The sequence below is a fragment of the Gasterosteus aculeatus genome, chromosome 6 (genome assembly GCF_964276395.1).
Source record: "Gasterosteus aculeatus chromosome 6, fGasAcu3.hap1.1, whole genome shotgun sequence".
NCBI classification, from domain to species: domain Eukaryota; kingdom Metazoa; phylum Chordata; class Actinopteri; order Perciformes; family Gasterosteidae; genus Gasterosteus; species Gasterosteus aculeatus.
The window spans coordinates 4,970,619-4,990,106 of record NC_135693.1 but is presented as its reverse complement, the minus strand read 5'-3'; the positions used below and the strand labels follow the sequence as shown (position 1 = coordinate 4,990,106).

Genomic DNA, 19,488 nt, shown 5'->3' with positions numbered 1-19,488 from the left:
TAAAACTGAGCACTTTATATTTGCCACTTGTATGCCCGAGCACGAGCCCCGTTTTCCTAGAATGAATGATTTTGGTCTGAGGAGCTTTACAGTGGCAGAAAGCGAGGACTTAAGCTGTCCCGAGAACCTTGATAGATCTGCGCCGGCGCTCCCCTGCTGCTCTGACAGGGAAGCATGTTACGTAGCATGAACGTGCATTTAGGCTTATTTAGCTCGATCCAGCCTGCTGGCGGACGGACACGTCTCGCCGCTGGAGATGCAACATGGTCGTCTGGCAACCCCCTCGATCAAAAGACTTTTGCGGAGCGGCTGGCAAATAGCAAAGGGCGACACGGAGAGAGCGGCGTGCGGCAAATGCAAAAGATGAAACACGACATCTGCGCCGATTTATCACGGCCCGCCCTTCAGTGTTCATAACCTGAACTAAATTATTAATCTACGTTTTGATTTGCCGGCCGGTGGGCCCCGTGGCTCCGCCAGGTACATGCATTCATTTCTGCCGTCCACGAATTGAAGATGAAGACATGGAGAATATGCTGCGCGGCTCGTGACCTTTCCATTTCTACATTTTGGAAGCAAATTGGGATCAATAACATCCGAGTGTCTGGTCTGGCTTTTTACTCATGGAGTTTAAAGTGAGGCGTATGAGACTGTGTTCGCTTAGATTATATTGTGATGCTTATAGATATTGAAAGTTAAACCATGGCATAACCAAATTACTCATTTCATATTTATGTGGAGCTGAAAGAAAAAATAAACTGCTCGCTTTACATTAAAGCACATTAAAAGGTTGCCTGTCATATCTGACACAGAAAATTGGGTTGATCTCTCCGTCACCATCTGCATGCAATTTGTTGATTAAACTGGAACTGCAAATATAATTGGATTCCGTTGGAAGTTTGTAAATGTGGAAAACAAGCAGACCAGCTGAAAGGTCCCATTGGAGCAGTTACAGAGCCCAGATTGACGTTTATTTGAAACATGACCACACGGCACCAAGGGATATACAAAAAAGCACTTTCAAATCAAAACACTTACGAACATCCAGAACAGATAAAAGAAATCAGGAAACAGTCAAAAGTCCTCTCTAATTCCTTCTGATTTTAACTCTCTGCACGTGTTCGTCCTCCACAGCGAATGGATGGCACATAGTCTAGTCTGCACTTGGGTGGGAGAGGGGCAGGTGTCATGTCGAGACAGTGAGGTTTTCACCTCCAAAGACAGCTGTGTGTGTTCTATACATTCTGTTTATTGACCTCTGGTCCAATACATTGCTTAATAAAATGCAGAGGCTATAAAAAATAGTTGTTCACTACTTCAGCATTGATGACTCCAATATTTGTGGATATTCATAAATAATTAAATACATAGATAAATAGATATTCTTTGTGTGGATTATAAACTTTCATAAAAGCTTTTTCTCGGTACTACAGGAGTGACTATAAATGCTGAACTGTCGAGGGCTGCCGTCCGACCCCGGCGTCCGGTAGACGGCGGGAAAGGCCGGAGGTCCCGGAGCCGACTGGCGCTGGTGTCTCGTGCCAATGTCCCCTCTGCCGTGCCTGTCTCTAGCTCCGCTGGCACTCGTTCTTACTGCAGGTGGCCTGATGTTCAATCTGCCATGTGCCCTCCTCGTATGTGCAGTAGCAGATTGTACAATCATCAATCTTCACCTCTCGGCCGGCCGGGATTACTGTGGTGTCCGCGTAGCAATTTGGCCCTGTAGGTGGTACAAGAAAAACACGTATGGAGTCATGCAAAAAAAAACAGGTCTGTCATAAAGTGGTGCAGCGGTGATGCATTTTCGTAGACCCACCCATGACGTTTGGGTGGCGCTTCTTCACTCCACAAGAAGCTAAAGGGATTCTTCCATTTTACTATGAATTATTGCAGCATATATATATATATATATATTGCAGCATATATATATATATATGTTATTCATATATATGTATATTAATATATGACATGTTGATAAACACCACGTTTATGATTTTGAAAGCAAGAATCAATCGGCAGTAAAGAGGAACATTAGGCAATTAAGCCTTTTGAAAGAATTAAGATGCGGCTCTTTAATTACTGTTACATCAAAGAGAAAAACGTCAAAAAAAAACTGTTACGTTTGTGTCAACCACAGACTATTTCAGGCATCTAACCAAAACACATTTAAAAAACCTCTTTGACCTTGAAACAAAGGAATAGGGAACACATGAAGGTTTTAGGAAGTTTCCAAATGATCCCTCATATATTTTCAATGCATTTATTTTGTGTTGTCACATCGTTGAGGTCAGACGCTAAAGACTGAAGCTACTTTGACTTCTGGTTGGTTAATAATTTTGGTCCTGTGGTTTAATAGGCCATGTGTACGTTGCCCTGGTCAAAATAATTAAACCTTGTTTGCAAATGTTTTATGGGTCAAAGTTGCAAACATATACGGAAAACAGAAAGATCCTCTTTATGTCGGTGTACCTGTGTGACGGAGGTTGTGTCATTTTTCTGCTTCTGGACCCACCGAGGACACTGATCATTGTGTGAAAATGCAGTTCAATGACACGAACCAACTCAAAGTCACATTCCTTTGTGCTGCTCCAAGGATCCCAAGATCATAAAATCAAATCAAATATGAAATCCAACACATGGGAACACAACTCTTGCTTGATTCATTTCTTGTCAAGACACCTTGTTCACATCAGGATAGAATATGTGCAGATCCAGACTCACGTCTCACGTTTTAGTTCACATTCACCAAGCACCAGGGTCTTTTCATAACCAAATTATTGAGGCTTAAAATATGCGAAAAATGAATAATAGAGTAATTTTGAATAGATGGATCATTTTTAAGTAATTACATGATGTTTTATTAACATTTTATCAGAACACATTTATTTAAATATATGTTTATAAATATCCAGGACTTAAAAACCCAACAGAAAGTTTGAGCCTCCCGCAAATATTTGAGAGAAAATGTTATTTTCTATAATATTAGAATACATTTTGGAACGGAGGCCAATGGGACACAAGTTAGTTGGAAGTAGGACAGGAGTTCACTTATTTGCTTCCTTTCCTTTCGTCTCGGTGGGAAATGGGCGCTGGTGTGTGAGCATTAATTTATTGTTTCCATAAATAGTGAGAGTAGAGGAAAAAGTTTTAAAAAGAACATACTTCCCCTGGCGTCAGGGGCCATTTCTGACTTGATTTCATTCAGTATTAAACGAATGTTAAAGAACATTTTCTTGTGTTTTCTGCTCGAATCCGCCACCAATCATGCTTATCTGCTTATCAAAGTCATTGGCCATCATTACCATACCCTTCAGATCACCACTCAGGGCTCTTTGGAGGATCATTTTTATGCAGGAAGACTGTGTTCCCATCAAGAAAGAGATGCATCCTGGGATTAGGGTGATTACACTGAATTTTCAAGGATTCGACTGTAATAATCATATGCTCCACTGCTTCTCCTGGGATTTTTTTCATTTTTTTTTTGCAGAAAAACTGAAATTAAGAACTATTGTGCTTTAATATTGTTCTGAAATGCCCCACAGGGAACATTTTGTACAAAAGACGGAGCCCAAACAATCGCAACATGGACGTCCTCATGCACCACCTGCAGCATTATTTGGAACAAGGTGTGCTGGACTTTTTATCTTGTGACGATTCCTCTGTCCTCAACTAGTCGCTGCGAAAAGAGAGATCATAAATCATCCATTATCTCTCAAAGCGCACAGCAAAATATAAACACGGCGGAAATTACTTCCACAACACCAGTTATAGCATAACAATGCTCATATGCTTAGAAAAGCACGTTCTTGAGCAACTCTGTTGTACAATTAAGATGCTGATAGATGGTCTTTCCGCTGCAGCCACCGCATGTTATTGGACGGCATCAAGCAGAGGGAGCTACAGGCACATCAATCAATGCGAACAGTTTGCAGAGGCCTGTCAAAATGTCAACCCCAACACATTCATAAGTCTCCAGATGAACACGCACGCACCCTATCTGAATAGAAACTCTGCTTGCTGTCGCTACGGATTCATCATCATTAGCGACATTTAGAACACAAGAGTCACAAAATGAAATAAAACACATTGGGGAAAATGCTAAGGGAGTGAAATGCACTAGACGAATGAAAAGAGCTTCCTCCTGGACCTGGGATTAACACACATCATTCCCCGTAGCATGACACTCATTCGCGATAATTAATGCATGTATTCGGAGCCACTATGCTTACTCATTGCTCTCGCCCTATTATTCTGCCATTCATACAACACCCACCTTTTTGTCAGCGCTTCATTAATATAATATATCCCCGTCTCTCCATCACTCTTTCTCTGCCGCTCGCTGTCTGTGGCAGAAAGAGGCTTTTGTAGCCACGCCAGTCCTCACAAGAGCCCTTCCAACAACATGCGGAGACAAATTGTCTCTGCATGTGCATGAGCAGTTGGACTCAAACTGTCGCTAAAACACGTTAGAAGTTGGCATGGGCAGCGTGTGAAAACCACGGCCATTAGCACCTTGGCTCCCGTAGCGGAGCCGTATAATGGACGAGGAGACGAGGACACGTCCCGATCATCACACGCCTTCGCTTTCTGAAATGTTGCTAAGTGCCATTATGAGGCGATTGAAAGAGAAGAATAGCAGAAATAACTCTTCTTAATGCATTTCTTGAGCATATTTGCATTATAAATGCAGCATGAAAGGGTCCTTGCTTTGTGAGGCTACAAAGTGGGAGCGACTTATAATATAAGAACATGATGGATTTCCTTTCGGAGATGCCTTGTGAAATGTGTGAGAGCGCTTTCAAATATGAACCGCCCAGCATCAAAGCAGCAGCTCTGAATGAAGTGCCACCGCGTGCGATTGTTTGCATATGTCGTCTCCAGCATCTGAGCCCACTGGGAAACTTTGTGGTTGAACAGCCAAGCTGCACACAAGCACTCTCGCCAGCCATCTCAGCGCCGTCCATGTGACAGATCTATTATATAGTATTTATAAAGCTCTGATGTCGACCTCAAAGCTCTTTTGTTTGGCTTTGTCAGTCTCCATGTTTGTATTGTGAAAAATACGTTTGGGCAAATCAGACCAAAGATGAGCATCATTGATAAATACATCCAAAAGAATCTGCTAGTGACATTTAATTTGCACCGACAAGATCCACGGTTGTTGACTTATAATAAGAAGAAGCATGCGCTTATTTACTTTTGTGTGTCTCGAAGATGAATTAATTAAAAAATGACTGGGAATTTGATAATAAATAAACCTTGCTGTAATCATTATCACCATTGTGTTATCATTGTAAACTTTATGCTGTGTGTGAACGGAAAGCTTGGCAGCCTTGGGAAGGGGAAAGCAGGTTTTAGCAACTTGTCATTAGAAAGAAGCCTCTTCTGGGCTGTCAGGCTGAGATGGAAGCTGCTTTAAATCAGCAAAAGACCCATTTTCAAATAATCATTTTATCTCCCCCCATGTCTTCCATCTTTAAAGGCGCTCTGTGAGTCACTTCATTTAAATGAGTCTCTATCGCTCTTGGCAACCACCGTGTCTTCGCGTTGCTCTATTTGAAGTGATTTGCGCCTGGGTTCAGGCTGTTTATCACAGATTAGTGTTGACCCTAATGTCCGAGGGGTCTTGAAGAGCCCCACTCTTTTCCTCGCGCCCTGCCAAGGCGTTGTCTTGCAAGAGCAAATTGCCACAGCGACGCAGATTTCATTTCCTGATCAGCATTCTTCAAAAGCAACGCTCGGCTCAGATATTACAAAAAAACATTTTAACACATTACATGACGCATGTTAGAAATAAAAAATACTGACATTTAGAGAGCATGCTTCCGTCTTTTGACATTTATGAGAGTTCTTTGGATGAATCAGCATCACTTGATTAAACTTACGGCGGCGAGCGAGTGACAGAAACTTTAAGGAGTATGAAACAATTTAATTGCAATGTGTTCCAGTGCTTTTAGATAACGAGTAAAAAACGATGGCAACCTGCCTCCATTCACAGCTGTTCTTTGATATTCATGAACAACTGTCTGGGGTGGATGTTAGCGATACCTCTCACTTTCATCTTCCTCCCCTGGCTCTTTCCCAAGTGTCTCCTCGCATACAGGCTGAATGACACATCTGAGACAGGGCGCCCTGCCATAACCATCGATTTTGCATGCCTGAAAAGGCCACGATAATGCTGGCGCATATTTGCCAGACTAATCAAACATTGAAAATACCTCATTGTGATTTATATCAATAATGAGGAAAACGGTCACGGCGTGACATGTTGAATGAGGAACCAAATCTAATTCACTTCTTCTGATCCGATCTGATGTCTTTGGTTTTACAAATACTTTGTTACTGTACTTAAGTAGAAATGTGGGGTATCTATACTTTACTATTTGAGTATTTATTTTTCAGACGACTTTTTACTTCTACTCTTTTCACGCATTTCCACGCAAATATCTGTACTTTCTACTCCTTAGATTTTAAAAATAGCACACACAAAAAACCTACCCAGATACAGTAAATCGCGACATCCGGATCGAGTGAATGTGATTGTGGTTGTATGAGAAGTATAAACATTTACCATCCTCACACCCTATTGGTTTTCTCCTCTTCCTCACGCAGATTCCATGTAACGTTGAATGAGTACCTTCTTGACCATGGGTTTGTCGTAAATGTTTTTTTCTAACTTTATTGAGAGTCTGGCACAAGACAGCGACTTGGAGGGAGTGCAGCGTATTAAATAAAGTGATGTGTGTCTGAATGCGGCTTTAGAAATGAACACAAAGGGATTCTGTATTTGCTCATTAAGTCTGAAAAAACGGGTGATTTGACCAATGTTTTGATAACCGGCCGCAGTTCAGTGTTTCCCATCATTATAAACAGGGGTGCACGCGTGTGTACGTCCTCCGACTCATGTCGTTCAGCCTCTCTGTAAAATGGGTTCTGGTTTTATCTGTTTAAGTTATATAGATACATTTGTCCCTCTGTTGTTTCTGCGTCGCCTCTCTGAACCTTCTGATTAATATTGTAACGGACTGACATATTCTGTGAGCGAGGTTACATATTAAGAGTTTGTTCTTACTGGAATTTTTCCCTTACATTACTTTAAGTAGTTTTGAAACCAGTACTTTTATACTTTAACTTCAGTGAAACGCTTGAGCTGATACTTCAACTTCTACAGGAGTCTTTTTAAACCCTAGTATCTGTACTTCTACTTGAGTAATGAATGTGAATACTTTTGACACCTCTGCATCTGGATTAGTACCTAATTCGTTACCAGTAATGAGCGGGGCTTTGATGCGACACATCGGAATGCGCTGGGGAGGTCTCAACATCTGTCTACACTGCAAGCAACATCTGCGGACAACACAAACAACACCACCTGAGCGGGAGCTCTCTGACGGCCTCCAATTACCTTATTTTACATCGTCAGTATTTCATCACGTCCAGTATTCAGTGCTGCATGATCAACGGCGGTAAGATGCGAGTCGACAACCAATGGCGCTCATCATTTGAATGAAGGAGTCCTGTTATACCTCTCAAATAAGCTCCATAAATAAAAGACAAAGTGAAATCCGATGTGTGATCCTCATGATATCGATTTGAGCTGAAAGGGGGGGATTTGTGATTTATGTTTTGTTTACTTCTCTGTCTTCCAATTATTCTATAAGTTATCCTCCATGTAGTTCATTTTATCATGTTGTTTGTTATGTTTAAATTGTCAACCCAACTGTGAAATGAAGTGCTCGCAAATGAAAGCATGTGGCAATTAAGTCTGCGAAGCGACAGGTCTTCGATGGATCGCTGCCTGACAGACATCCGTTTACTCCAGCTGCCCAGCACCCTGTGCACAGTCACTCACAGCGATGTGTGTTGATTCACACTCCCTGTTTACACCTCCATTGGCCTCGGTCATCAAGCCAGAGCCAGAAATATTCCCTAACTAATGAGCGTTTGTTTAACACATTCTGCTGCAACGATACCCAACTTGGTTTAATTATCACCTCCTCTGAGGTTCACAGCTATCCCAAACACGTGGCGCGACCTTGAAAATATGTTTAAACAGACAAATCTCACCTGCTGCTTTAAAAGCACTGAAGGCCGACTGCCGCACAAACGGCCGTGAATGCTGCCAAAGGTTATTATTGCATCTTCGTAAATAGCTGTAGATTATTTCCAGAGCGCGTGAGACCGAGCTGAGAGTTTGCATGACGATGTGGGACCAGAATTCTAATTTCAGCAAAGTGCCATACAGGTGTGTGTGTGTGTGTGTGTGTGTGTGTCAGGGAATAATATGACTAACAGTGTTTTTCATCGAGTGTCATTTTTTTCTAGACAATATTACCCAAATGAAAGCCACCCGAAAACGAGAATATGCAAACTCCACATAGAAAAGCCCCGACCGACCGGGGCTCAAACCCTGACCCTGCTTGCTGCGAGGCCATCGAAAATATGCACTTTCCCCACACGTTCCTTCCTGTACGGACGTCCCGACTTCATGCGTGTTTTGGACGCGGAGAAGGCGGGTCTAAGAAGCACTTTAGCCAATTGTGCGTTCTCGTCAAGGCTGCTATTGACGGGCGGATGACTTTCTGAGAAGTAAAAGAGCGCAGATTCTATCGCCATTCAAGCAGACGAGGCAACTGACATATTTACAGTAAATATTATGTCATACTCATTATTTGATATATATTAAACTAGAGACACACCTCTTCAGACTTGCACTTATAACAGCACTTATTTATAACAAGTTGTAAATTGGCTCATTTGATGAAATTGCCCTTTCTTGTTTCCTGCTCTTCTGAGTTTGTATCCCTATGGTTGAAATGCACTTATTGTAAGTCGCTTTGGATGAAAGCGTCAGCTAAATGACATGTGATGTGATATTATACTGATTTCCCTGTGAGGATGACAAAAAATAAAATTGTCCAAGTGTTATCTACTGTGTTCTATTTCCTGTTGGAAGAAGCATTTAACTCTAAAGTAAGAATGTGCTTTGACACCTTAATTGTTTTGCATTAGTCAACCTGGGATGTTTACTGAAATTGATTTAATTGCACTACCTGGAACATTCTCCGCCACTGATTAGCAGGTAAAGGAAAATGAGAGAAAATCAGTCTGGTAAGTTTAGAACATTATATCACTTTTGTCGTATTACAATATAACAATATCCAAACAAAGATAAAATCTTGTCTCATGCCATGATATTATATGGATATTATATGGATATATAGTCCACATCTAATCAGGAGCTTAAATGAATTCCATTAAGATAATCAGATGTTAAAATTAATGTAATTAATTCAGCAACTGTGTGTTTTTTTAACAAATTCGTTCACAAAGCTTCTTCCTGGTCTATTCTCCATAGCAACGGGGGCCAAAGGTCCTGGGGCAAGACTATATTGTAATGTACTTTGTAACAAAGATCAAATCATTCAAAATGAAGGAGACGTCTCGATTTAACTCGTCCTGTTAAATCATCCCCACTTCACAACCGTATTAAACACTCTCTGTCTGACTCAAGGCCCCATATTTCAAACTACAAATGCTCAATTCACCGTGTGAGTTTAAAAGCTCCTATTGAGACACAAAATCATCAATGCATCTGTTTTTCACAGGCGCAGCACTCGTCATGATGAGCAACCTGGTTTCAACTTCAATGTGTTAGCGACTATTTGTTATTCAGAATTCAACTGTGTTAGTTTTGGTCAAATAACGTTGTAGGCTCTGTTTATTGAATAGTAAAACGTGGTGATCTTATGGTAATGTTTAGGGAGTGATGCCATCTTAAAACTGAAAATCCTTATTGGCTGAATGGGCCTGTGGATTTGGAGGGACTGCACGCTCTTCTGCAGGCCGCCACGTCTATGCACATACTGCACCGTCCCTGCATCGCTCTGCATCGCTCTGCTAGACGAGGGGCCTGTAAAAGGAACCCGAAATATCCACTGGGAATTTTGATGGGTGGGTGGAGCGCTGCCCAAACTCTGCACAAAGCACTTTCAGCACGATCAATATGTGCATTTTTTTTAAAAGTGGGTGAACAGCAAAAAACAACAACAAGGGAACCGAGGACCAACATATATTAAAATATTAATAGAGTGAGTAACGCTCCGCGACTACAAATGTTTTAATTTTAATAAACCTTCTGTTTATTTGATCAAATTAGATTATGTATTTGATGTATTTGTTTGTGTCTTTTGAGGAGGAACGTTGTTTTTGTGGATCCGCTCGCACACTCTGTTTATTTTGTAAGTGTAATTTAATGTTACATGCTCAGTTCCAACTCACAGCATGGAAATGGAAAGTGACTTGCCGGCATTCTTACAAAATGTTATTAGCAGTAGTGTCGTCTAATAAGCGGGTTATACAAACAAAACATTTTTATGTGTAACGCACGTTGCAGCTCTAATCGCACATGCAGCCAGCCTGCGCCACTTCAAGATTCCAAGTCAGAGATGCATATCGCAAGTCATCATTCTTTTTGCTGAAGGAAGCAATGTTGCTGGCATTGCCATGTTGCATTAGAGTCACACCAAGAAAACAAGGGGACATAATCTAGGACATGCTGTCTGGAATCATTCGAAACAACTTCAGATAATCGACTGTGAGCCGTGGAAGTCCTTCTTCTTCTCCGGCGGCCGAAGCTCAGAAACCAACGGGATCATAAACCTCGGGCAGCTCGCAGCGGAAGACAACGCGAGCGCACCTCAAATCTCCAGGCAGTACGTTTGGAATATAAGCTGAAGCTTCCATCAGACAACCTGTGCAATAATGACACGTAACCTGAAGAGCAAAACACAAAAAACGGATTATCCTGACTTCTCTTTCAATAACATCTCAGCACTGCAAACTGCAGCAAGCGGCGGGCTTCGCCTCATCAGAGCATTGCGGTACCCCACCCTCCCGTTTCCCGTTGAGGTGCCTTTGAGCAAGAAGCATTTGACACTCAGCAGCCACCGCCAGCAGACTGCTTGTGAGGGAACAAAGTGTAGCCCAAAAAGAAACAGCCCCCTCTCCACTCACCAGTCTTGCAGATGGGACAGCACTGATCCGGCTCGTACTCCGGGTCCACGCACTCGGTCTGAGGACAGGCCGCCACGGAGCACAGCACCTCCCCGCTCGGCTCACAGCGGCACTTCTCACACGGAGACACCTGGATATCAGAAAAGAAATAATTAAAACCCTAATAAACAGTTCACACACTGATACACATGGGCAACAAAGACTACGCCTCTCCATTAGTGACTCAATATCTTTGTGCTGGGCTCTTGTTTGTCTCATTGTCTATCTCTCTATTTCCACTGCTTTGTCCCTCTGACACACACACACACACACACACGCATAATAAACAGCACTTACTTGCACACACAGTCTCACACAAATGCTCCTGCCTGTCTGGCTCCTACCGTGTAATCGAGTGTGTCACAATGTCACAACGCCACATCTAAAGGGAAGTCCCATCATTCTTAACTTGACTGCCAATGAATGCCTCATTTTAAAGAGAGCGAAGTCAAGAATTGAAGCGCGGTTTTCCAATCAGCGGATGTGGAGCGATTAATAGCAAAGGGAAAAGAGAGAGAGATCCTTCCCATTTTCTTGGTGCTTGAACAGAAACATTAGAAATGATGGGTTATCCGATCCGGTTTTCCTGCAGCTCTGGAAATAGAACAAATGTGGGGCAAAAGCGAGGACCGATAGTATACAGCTTGAATGTCATCCAGGCCCCTAAACACCCCGAGAAAAGCTTCGTTTAGCAGCCGCTTGTACAAAGCCATACACCTTTAATTCCTGACAAGAGAGCAAAGGTTAATTCTGCCGGCGTTGCTGTAGATTGCAGAGGCTCACGCCTCCGCACCGCACTCCAGTGTGAAAAATGGAGCGAAGCGGCACTCAATGCCCAAGAACTTAGCAATCAAGCATAAAAACCCGCCTGCTGCTTAGTTTCATAGCACCACCCCCCCCACTGCACGCCACAAAGGCTGACGTCTGAATCCTGAGGCAAGTCTTTCAAAGGGGCGTCAGAAGATAAAACATTTTGCCGGCACGTCTGCATGTCTCTTCACCCATATACGTAATATTACCATAACTGGAACTCTATTGTGTATATGAACACACTGAATATGGAAACACTCGGCCGAAGGCAGGCATCGGTACATTCCGATAATATTCAGGCATTGTGCAAAAGGAAAAAAAAAAGACAAGTGCTGACCTTTGCCATTATAAATCTGCTTGCCTGTTCGCTTGCAGGCTGTGAGGCAAGGTACCCCGGTTCTGCGTAGTGCCGGTGATAAACTCAAATGAGCAGTGAGGAGTGTTCCGTCAGCAATTCTTTCAAGTTTGAAAACAACAAAAAAATGACTGAATGCGGTTAATAAGCTCACCTTAAACTCCTGCAGCGAGGCGTAGACCTTTCCGCGGAACTCGCAGTAGTTCTTTTTCTCCCTGCAGACCGGGCAGCATTGGCTACTGTCCACTTTAATGCAGCGAGGGTGAATCTTGGGACATTCCTGCTCGGTGCACAGAGGGCCCTCGTCTGTGCAGAGGCACGGGCACGTCGAAGGGCCCGGGGTGAACTGCTCGCCGATGGCGAACACGAAGCCGCTCTCATCCATGCAGCCTTTCCCCCTGTAGTCTGGGTAGGCGTACTCGTCAATGGCGTCGAGGGAGAGGGTGACGTCACTGGTGGGGCCCTCGTCTATTTGGTTCTGGCCGTCCTGTGCGGTCCACACCTCCTGGGACTTCCCGCCCCTAGGTTCTTGTGTGAGGGAGCTGAGGTTCGTCTTGCCCCCGCTCACAGCGGTCCTGTTGGGGCCCAAAGCGTTCATTTGAGCGGCGTATCCCAGCGGCTCATCTGGGTCCCGATGTTTATCCTCCCTGACTTGGGTCAACACCCACTCCAGACGTTCTCGGCTGGCCGGTAAGGTCGCTATAGGGTTGCACCGAGCGCCGCTAATCATAAACCCCAGAACAAAGAGAACTTCTGCTGTCATGGCAACGGAGTGCAGCATCTCTCCCCACCACCAGCGAGGTGGGAAAACGCCTTGGCTCACATAACACGCTTCACATCTCAGGTGTGAGCCAGTCCATCTGGAAAGAGAAAATGAAACTGTGGTTATGCTCTCAAGATTTTGTCATTTTTTTTTCTTCCAGGTGAGGAGGTTTGTTTCATTTAGTCGAGAACAGTGTAAGAAATTCAAGCGACTCTTGAGCACTGCCCCGTTGTGTGAAGCAAGCATCCCGCTGAGTGTGACGCCAAGCCTGTATGATCAGTGAATTGGATCATTAGGGCCGGGAGTATTCATAGAGCTGTGTTAGGAAATCAATACTGTGTCTCACTGTAACACTTTCCTGCATTAATCCCTCCCAGTGGTGACGAGTAAGAGGAAAATTGACAAAGAAGGAGCTGAATCTGACACTCTTAAATTCCTGCTCTTACAAAGAAATCAAGATCAATGTCTGCCTTTTTTGTTTTAAATGAATTGCAGTTAACTTTAAAGAAGCAGAAATTGATTTAAAAATGGGACATAATCATCATGTGTCTACTATAGCCAGCAGAAGAAGCCACACCAATTTTCATGTGCTGTAGCGCTTTTACATGGTGTCTTATGTGCATCAAAACCTTCTCAGGTTTGTTTTCACATAAACTAAAAGTTTTGATCAAAAGTAAAAAGCACATCACTTCCTTTTTCAGAGCAGATTAAATCCAAGCATCAACAGTTGACGTTGCAGAGACTGCACATTTTCGAAAACCTCTTTGTTTTTGTCACTCGCTCAACTTGATTTAATGCAGCCTCTTGAAATTCCAATGCCTGCTAGGATGCTCCGCTTCGTTCGGTGGCCTACTTCCCTTAATTTCCTTCTCACCAAATGTTTGGTGTAATTTCTGAGCTCCGTTTAACGGGCTGCAGCAGTGTCAACGTGAAGCTCATTTTGACAGGTGAGATTACTCCTTTTGAATGACTGAACAACGAACTGCAGTCCTGTCTACGCTTCTTTAAGAATAGTTCACCCCATTGATCAATTTGTCAAAATCAATATACAATGCTTAATTGCCAACAGAGCGATTGGGACCCGGGAGCAGGAGGTGGTGCGCAACAAAGCATTAAATAAAACCCTAAGAAAATAAGTGGTGATACACAGGAGCAGAGACAGTGCAGGGACAACCAGCTGCATTCCTTTCATCCAGCTCCAACTACAACGGCTTAAGTCATTTATTTTGATATTCATGAATTCTGACCCAGTCTACGGTAAAGGGGCTCAAATTGACTGCAGCCACGCCAGCGTTGTTTGTGTGGCGTTTTGGCTGAATTGCTGTTTGATGCAGAATCCTTGGAGCTGCTTTGGAACGGAGAGGAAGCAGAACGAGGTGCATACCGATAACGCTGCTGCAGCTGAGACCGAGAGAAAGAGAGACAGATAGATAGAAAGCGAGAGACAGGTAGATAGCGAGAGAGAGAGAGACAAGAGCCCAGGCCTCATTAGTCAAAGGGACCTCATTTGGCTTTTTTCAGCCCTCTCCACCTTAACAGCTGTTACTCGCTGTCGCACTCAGTTTGCTGCGGCTGCGCCCTCCGTCAGGACAGGGGCCTTGGTGGCCCTCAGGCTGGTTGTCAACAGGGTGATGTACCCTCCGCCCCGCAGTATCTTCAAGGCTTACGCCGCCAAAAGCTCTTGTTAACAAGTACCACGGAAAGACCAAACTAAACTGTATCCAAAGTCGGCAGCATACAGCGCCGCTGTTGGAAAACACATCAATGAGCCACAAGCGTGAAGGTCCCAATGTGTTATTCTATAACTTATTCAATAGTCCATTGGCTTGTGCGCTGCTTTACTTTAGTTTAGCGCTTAGCACAAATGTAGCAAATCAATATAAAAATGTCGTTGCAATATTTGATGAGTGTCATAAAATATTGCTACGAAGGTTGTATCTGCGTAACAGCCAGTAACATCGGAGTTAGCTTTACTTGTCAAAAAACGTGGTAACTTTTGCTCCAAATTACTGTTCCCTGCTGCTTGTACAGAACCATCCTGGAAGTTGAAACTGCTACTATCTGTGATCATTTTCAAAATTCACATCTTCTGCAGGAAGAAGAGGTTTCTGGGTTAAGTGCAAAACAGTAGGCTACTGAGGAGGAGACCTGCACATTGTTAGTTTGGGTCTTGTGATGGTTATTTTTGACATTGAGAGAAATAAAGAAACAACTTCAGCTATTCTTTGATATTTACTCAATTTTAAATCCCATAAAATCTCAATCCAAACCGTATGTACATTATCTGGATCTGCAACTAAATGATTCATAACGTCCCGATGCCTTTTTACATAAAAATCTTCTTCTATATAAAGAAATAGTCTGCTTTCTTTTCTAAGCCACAAAGAGCTGAGCAATCATGTGGTTTCTCATCTGTTAACTAAAAGGAAGGAAATATATGTGTATATACAAATGTATTTATGTGACCATATGTGCATGTGTTTATGTATAAGAAACAATTATTAATAATCAGTTAACTTCTTTTAAATTGTGCAATACTGGGTTTGTTCTGGCCTATAATGTCTTTATGTACTAAAACAGTTTTACAAATCAGGCTGAAAGCCTCCCGTGGTTAAACAAGCATTTTAATAAAATCAATAAAAACAAGACCTCCTCTTAGCTTTGCTCTTTTGCTGCATTGTGTGAGAGGTAGAGCCGAACTCCCTAAAGTGAAATATCTCATGTCCTAAAACATGTGTGCTCAAGTCCAGTGGTGGAGGGGTATACCAGTTCATACCAGTTCAAATGCACGGTTTCTAATCCTCCAGTGAGCCAGACAGCTACGGTCAACCAGAGCTCAGAATAGGGGTGTAAGAGTTGTCACTTCAAACCTCCGGTAACCTCTGTGTAAGCAGCAGGAAGACCCCCAGAAAGTAACATGTAACCTTGCAGTGCCGCCCCCGCTGCTGCGCTTCTCCGGCCAAACCCTCCTTTCCAGCACCTTGGAGTACACTTAACCAGTGAGGCGGAGTAGAGTGATACCTCTGTAATTGGCACGCACTCTCTGGTCCCCCTTTTTGATGAGAGAAAGCACCACCCTGAACTGCCACACCCAGTAGCGGCTGGCCCATAGAGGGCCATGGGATGGGGCCCCACCTGAGCCACAAAAAATAAATATATATATATATATATATATATCAAAAATACATTTTGAATATGGTCAATATTTGTGTTTTTGAAATATGGAATATTGAGATTTAAATATATTTTAAAAAATGTCTCCCGACTGAATTAGTGTATTCAAACAAATAAAAGTACAGTATGTTGTGCTAAACCATGACATTACTTATGAATGGGGAAAGTTACACCTCTTATTAATGAAATCAAACTCCATAAACCATAGCAGACCTAATTACGATTTGGGAAGGTGGTGGAAAAAGGACTATTGACTCCAGTCACAACGAGAGCAGATGAAAATCTGTTTGCTGATGAAAGCTTGAACACAATCCAGTGCAGTGTATTAGCAGCCTAATTGTAATCCCATCAGCTGTCAAAGAATTGAAGAGACCATAAGAATAGGACCTGACAGCAAACAGCAATTATCACATTTACAGAGGATGTTACCTTTGAATTGCACCCATGCATCAGCAGGAATCGCTAATTAACCTGCCGAAAATGGGTAATTTCACAATAATAAAGTGCCATTATGTTATTCTATTTCCTCATTGACATGCAAATCTAAATGCCGACAGGCTATTTCCTATTAGCTTTTAGGGCTGACGAAATTTCCACTTTCAACGGATATTGTGAATGTTGCTAGTGAGAATGAACGCATTAGCCTTAGTGTTCGCCAGCAGCAGTGGGTTCAGTTATTACCGTTCCTGTAGATTTGAATCCCTCTTTCAAAGGCCAAAGTTCTGTTTACATCTCAGGCTCTGCTTTAACCACTGAGGTGCAGCCACAATGATTAATCAAGCAAGCAGAGACTCAACCTGGCTGTTAGTTCACGGTTCAATGATGCTCACCATCGCATTGATTTATGACTCATAAATTATTATTGTTTTCATTACCCAGCAGAGCGAATAAGGCCCATAAGTCTTGACACAACCACCTGAGCTCGGAGTGAAATCTTAGATCTACCTTGACTAATAAGAGGCTGTTATTCATATAGATTGAGTTGGCAAGCCTTCAATAACTCACAGTGTGGCAGTTCAGCTGCGTTAGGGTTGACCTGCCTCAAACAGGTTTCTTCCACGGATGTTGATAGCTGTTCCACTGAAACAACAATGCTATAAATAGGGGGAAATGTGCAGAGGCTGTGCTCTCATCTCCAGGAATATTCCACATCCTGAGCTTGGAAGTGTTTGACTGTTTATTTGTTTATTTCTTGTCTTTAGAAGAAATATTTGCACATTTGATCCGACTGAAAAGCCTACGGTGACAGATAATGAGGACAGAGAAAGGGAGTACAGTGAGGTGAGGCTCACGACATACTTCTGATTCCACAGGACATCTACATCGTCTTGGAGAATAAAACGCCCGCTGTGTCCCTCTGTAAAATCCAACGGGATGTCATTGAGAAAAAGACTCCTCGTGTCCTCGGGGCTGGAATTAACTTACAGAGACAATATGCACTCGCTGCTGTGTGCACTTCATTTATTGCACATTACAGATTCGCCTCCTCCTTACACTGTTCCTACATCTCAACATGCCGTCGATGGCACATCGGGAATGCAACAATTTACTTTGAGGTCCACTTCAATTTACGACAATGCAGATAACGGGGACGAGATGTGAGACGTTTAGACAGCGGTGGCTAGTGGGCTCGGATCTGACAGGGCTGAGAAAGCATTGAATTAATGATGCCACGTTTGAAAAACTCATTTTTATACAAATAAACAGTGTGAAATGATGAAATCCAATTAGAGCAATAAGGGACACTGAGGCAGGATCTAAGAGTATTAAGCCATCTGCCAGTGAGTAAAGATTGCTGCAGGGCTGCCTAATTGAATTTTATCCTCTTGACTGTAAATCTTACGACTGACCCAAATCAAAAGTAAGTTTGCCTGAACGTGCAATGCAAAACCGGCAAGCCCTTGCAAAACTGTCATATAATCTTAAGATTATGTGCGGTGGAACAAGGTGAGAATTTGCTCGTACACAAAGCCCTGCCAGCGTGCCAGCAGAAGACTGCAATGTCAGACACAAGCTTGATGCTTTTACTTTCTTTTTTTTAGATTAACAAGACAAGATGATCATGATGATGATGACAATGTAAGAAAAATGTGAATAAATCCTAATGATCGTGTAACGTTAAAAAAACAACCAGCAATCACCACAAAACAAGCGTTCCCAGAAAGGCACATTGTGTCATCGTTCAACCACTTGTTTTGCTGGGCACTATAAACGTATGAGATGATACAGGCATTGCATTATGTGTTGGGAGGCTGCGTCGGACTGCATGTTGCATCCTGGAGTGTGTAAGCAGCAGAGTATTTGTGCACTCATTAAAAGCCCTGTGATGCGCCTCGCGGTGCCATTTACATGAAGATATAACAAAACAGTGCACTTGCGGAGATGCTCGTGTAGCCTCCACAGGTGCAACAGCCTGCAGCAGGTTTGAACAACCCCACCTCTCCAATCAGCATATCAGAGCTTTGGCCATGGCGATTCCACGCAGGCACAGTGTTATTGGCGCGAGTGTGCGAAATCTTCCTTACATACATTATATTATGCCAGTTCCTGGAGAACACTCTGCAAAGTAAGTTGACGCAAACCTCGACAAACGATCCGATCCGACTAAAAACACGCACACACAAAACAAGCCGCATCTCCGCCGGCGCGGCAAGCCGTGGCATCGTGTCACCTGTGATCCTCGGAGTGCGTCCGTCGTCCGTCTGTGGGCGCAGCGGGGGGGGGGCGACGCAGCGACAACCGGTCGTGCGGTGAAGCGACCGCAAACTGACGCTCGTTCAGCCGGCCGAACGCTCAGTGTCCGCGGAGGATGCGCACCGCAGGGTCCCACAGCGCCTCGCGCTCAACTTTCACCAGCCGCGGTGAGTGGAAGCGCTCCGTCTCTCTCTCGCGCGCGCGACCCGCCGCTGCGTGTGCCGCGCGAGCAGCTACTGACGTCCCTGCTGCGCGCGGGCACTTTATTTCTCACGGTGACCAAAAAAAGAGAGCAGAAATGATTTGATAAATGGGGGCCGCTAGATGGGGCCCTTTGAGATGGACGAGGAGCAGCGGGCGGTCCATCGGTGAGGGCCACGTGGTTCACACCCCGCTGTGATTAACGACTCCGCTTAATTATCTGGAATTAGGGAGTCGTTTTCCTTGATTTTGGACACTAAGAGACTTGTTGTCGAATGAGAAAAGGAGCACATTAGCCCACTGGGAGGGGGGATACATACTTTATTGTATAAAATAGAAAAGGCTGGAGCCTAAATGAACAATAACTGAAGAAATACAGAATGATCAGAGTGAAAGATCACCAGTCGAAAAGCCTTGTAAGTTGACTTCGCGATTC

General features: G+C 43.5%; 1 protein-coding gene across 2 annotated transcripts; it reads right to left on the bottom strand.

Moving 5' to 3' along the window:
• Positions 1–935: 935 nt before the first annotated feature.
• Positions 936–19,066, bottom strand: vwc2 (von Willebrand factor C domain containing 2). Of its 2 annotated transcripts, none has more exons than XM_040178154.2 (4): positions 18,829–19,066; positions 12,375–13,080; positions 11,017–11,146; positions 936–1,720 (listed from the first exon to the last, which is right to left on the bottom strand). In XM_040178154.2, exons 2-4 carry the CDS (start codon positions 12,999–13,001, stop codon positions 1,569–1,571), a joined length of 909 nt encoding a protein of 302 aa, XP_040034088.1. In that variant the 5' UTR covers positions 13,002–13,080; positions 18,829–19,066; the 3' UTR covers positions 936–1,568. The 2 variants fall into 2 exon arrangements, with proteins under 2 accessions (XP_040034088.1, XP_077960676.1); XM_078104550.1 differs by lacking the exon at positions 18,829–19,066 and adding an exon at positions 16,005–16,100.
• Positions 19,067–19,488: the final 422 nt, after the last annotated feature.

Excerpts from the sequence above, each read along its gene's own strand:
- vwc2 (XM_078104550.1), bottom strand. The coding sequence starts at position 16,093 with ATGGGCCAGCCGCTACTGGGTGTGGCAGTTCAGGGTGGTGCTTTCTCT. Across the intron at positions 11,147-12,374 it reads CCTCGCTGCAGGAGTTTAAG|GTGTCTCCGTGTGAGAAGTG; the intron begins GTGAGCTTATTA and ends TCTGATATCCAG. Across the intron at positions 1,721-11,016 it reads CTGTCCCATCTGCAAGACTG|GGCCAAATTGCTACGCGGAC; the intron begins GTGAGTGGAGAG and ends TACCACCTACAG.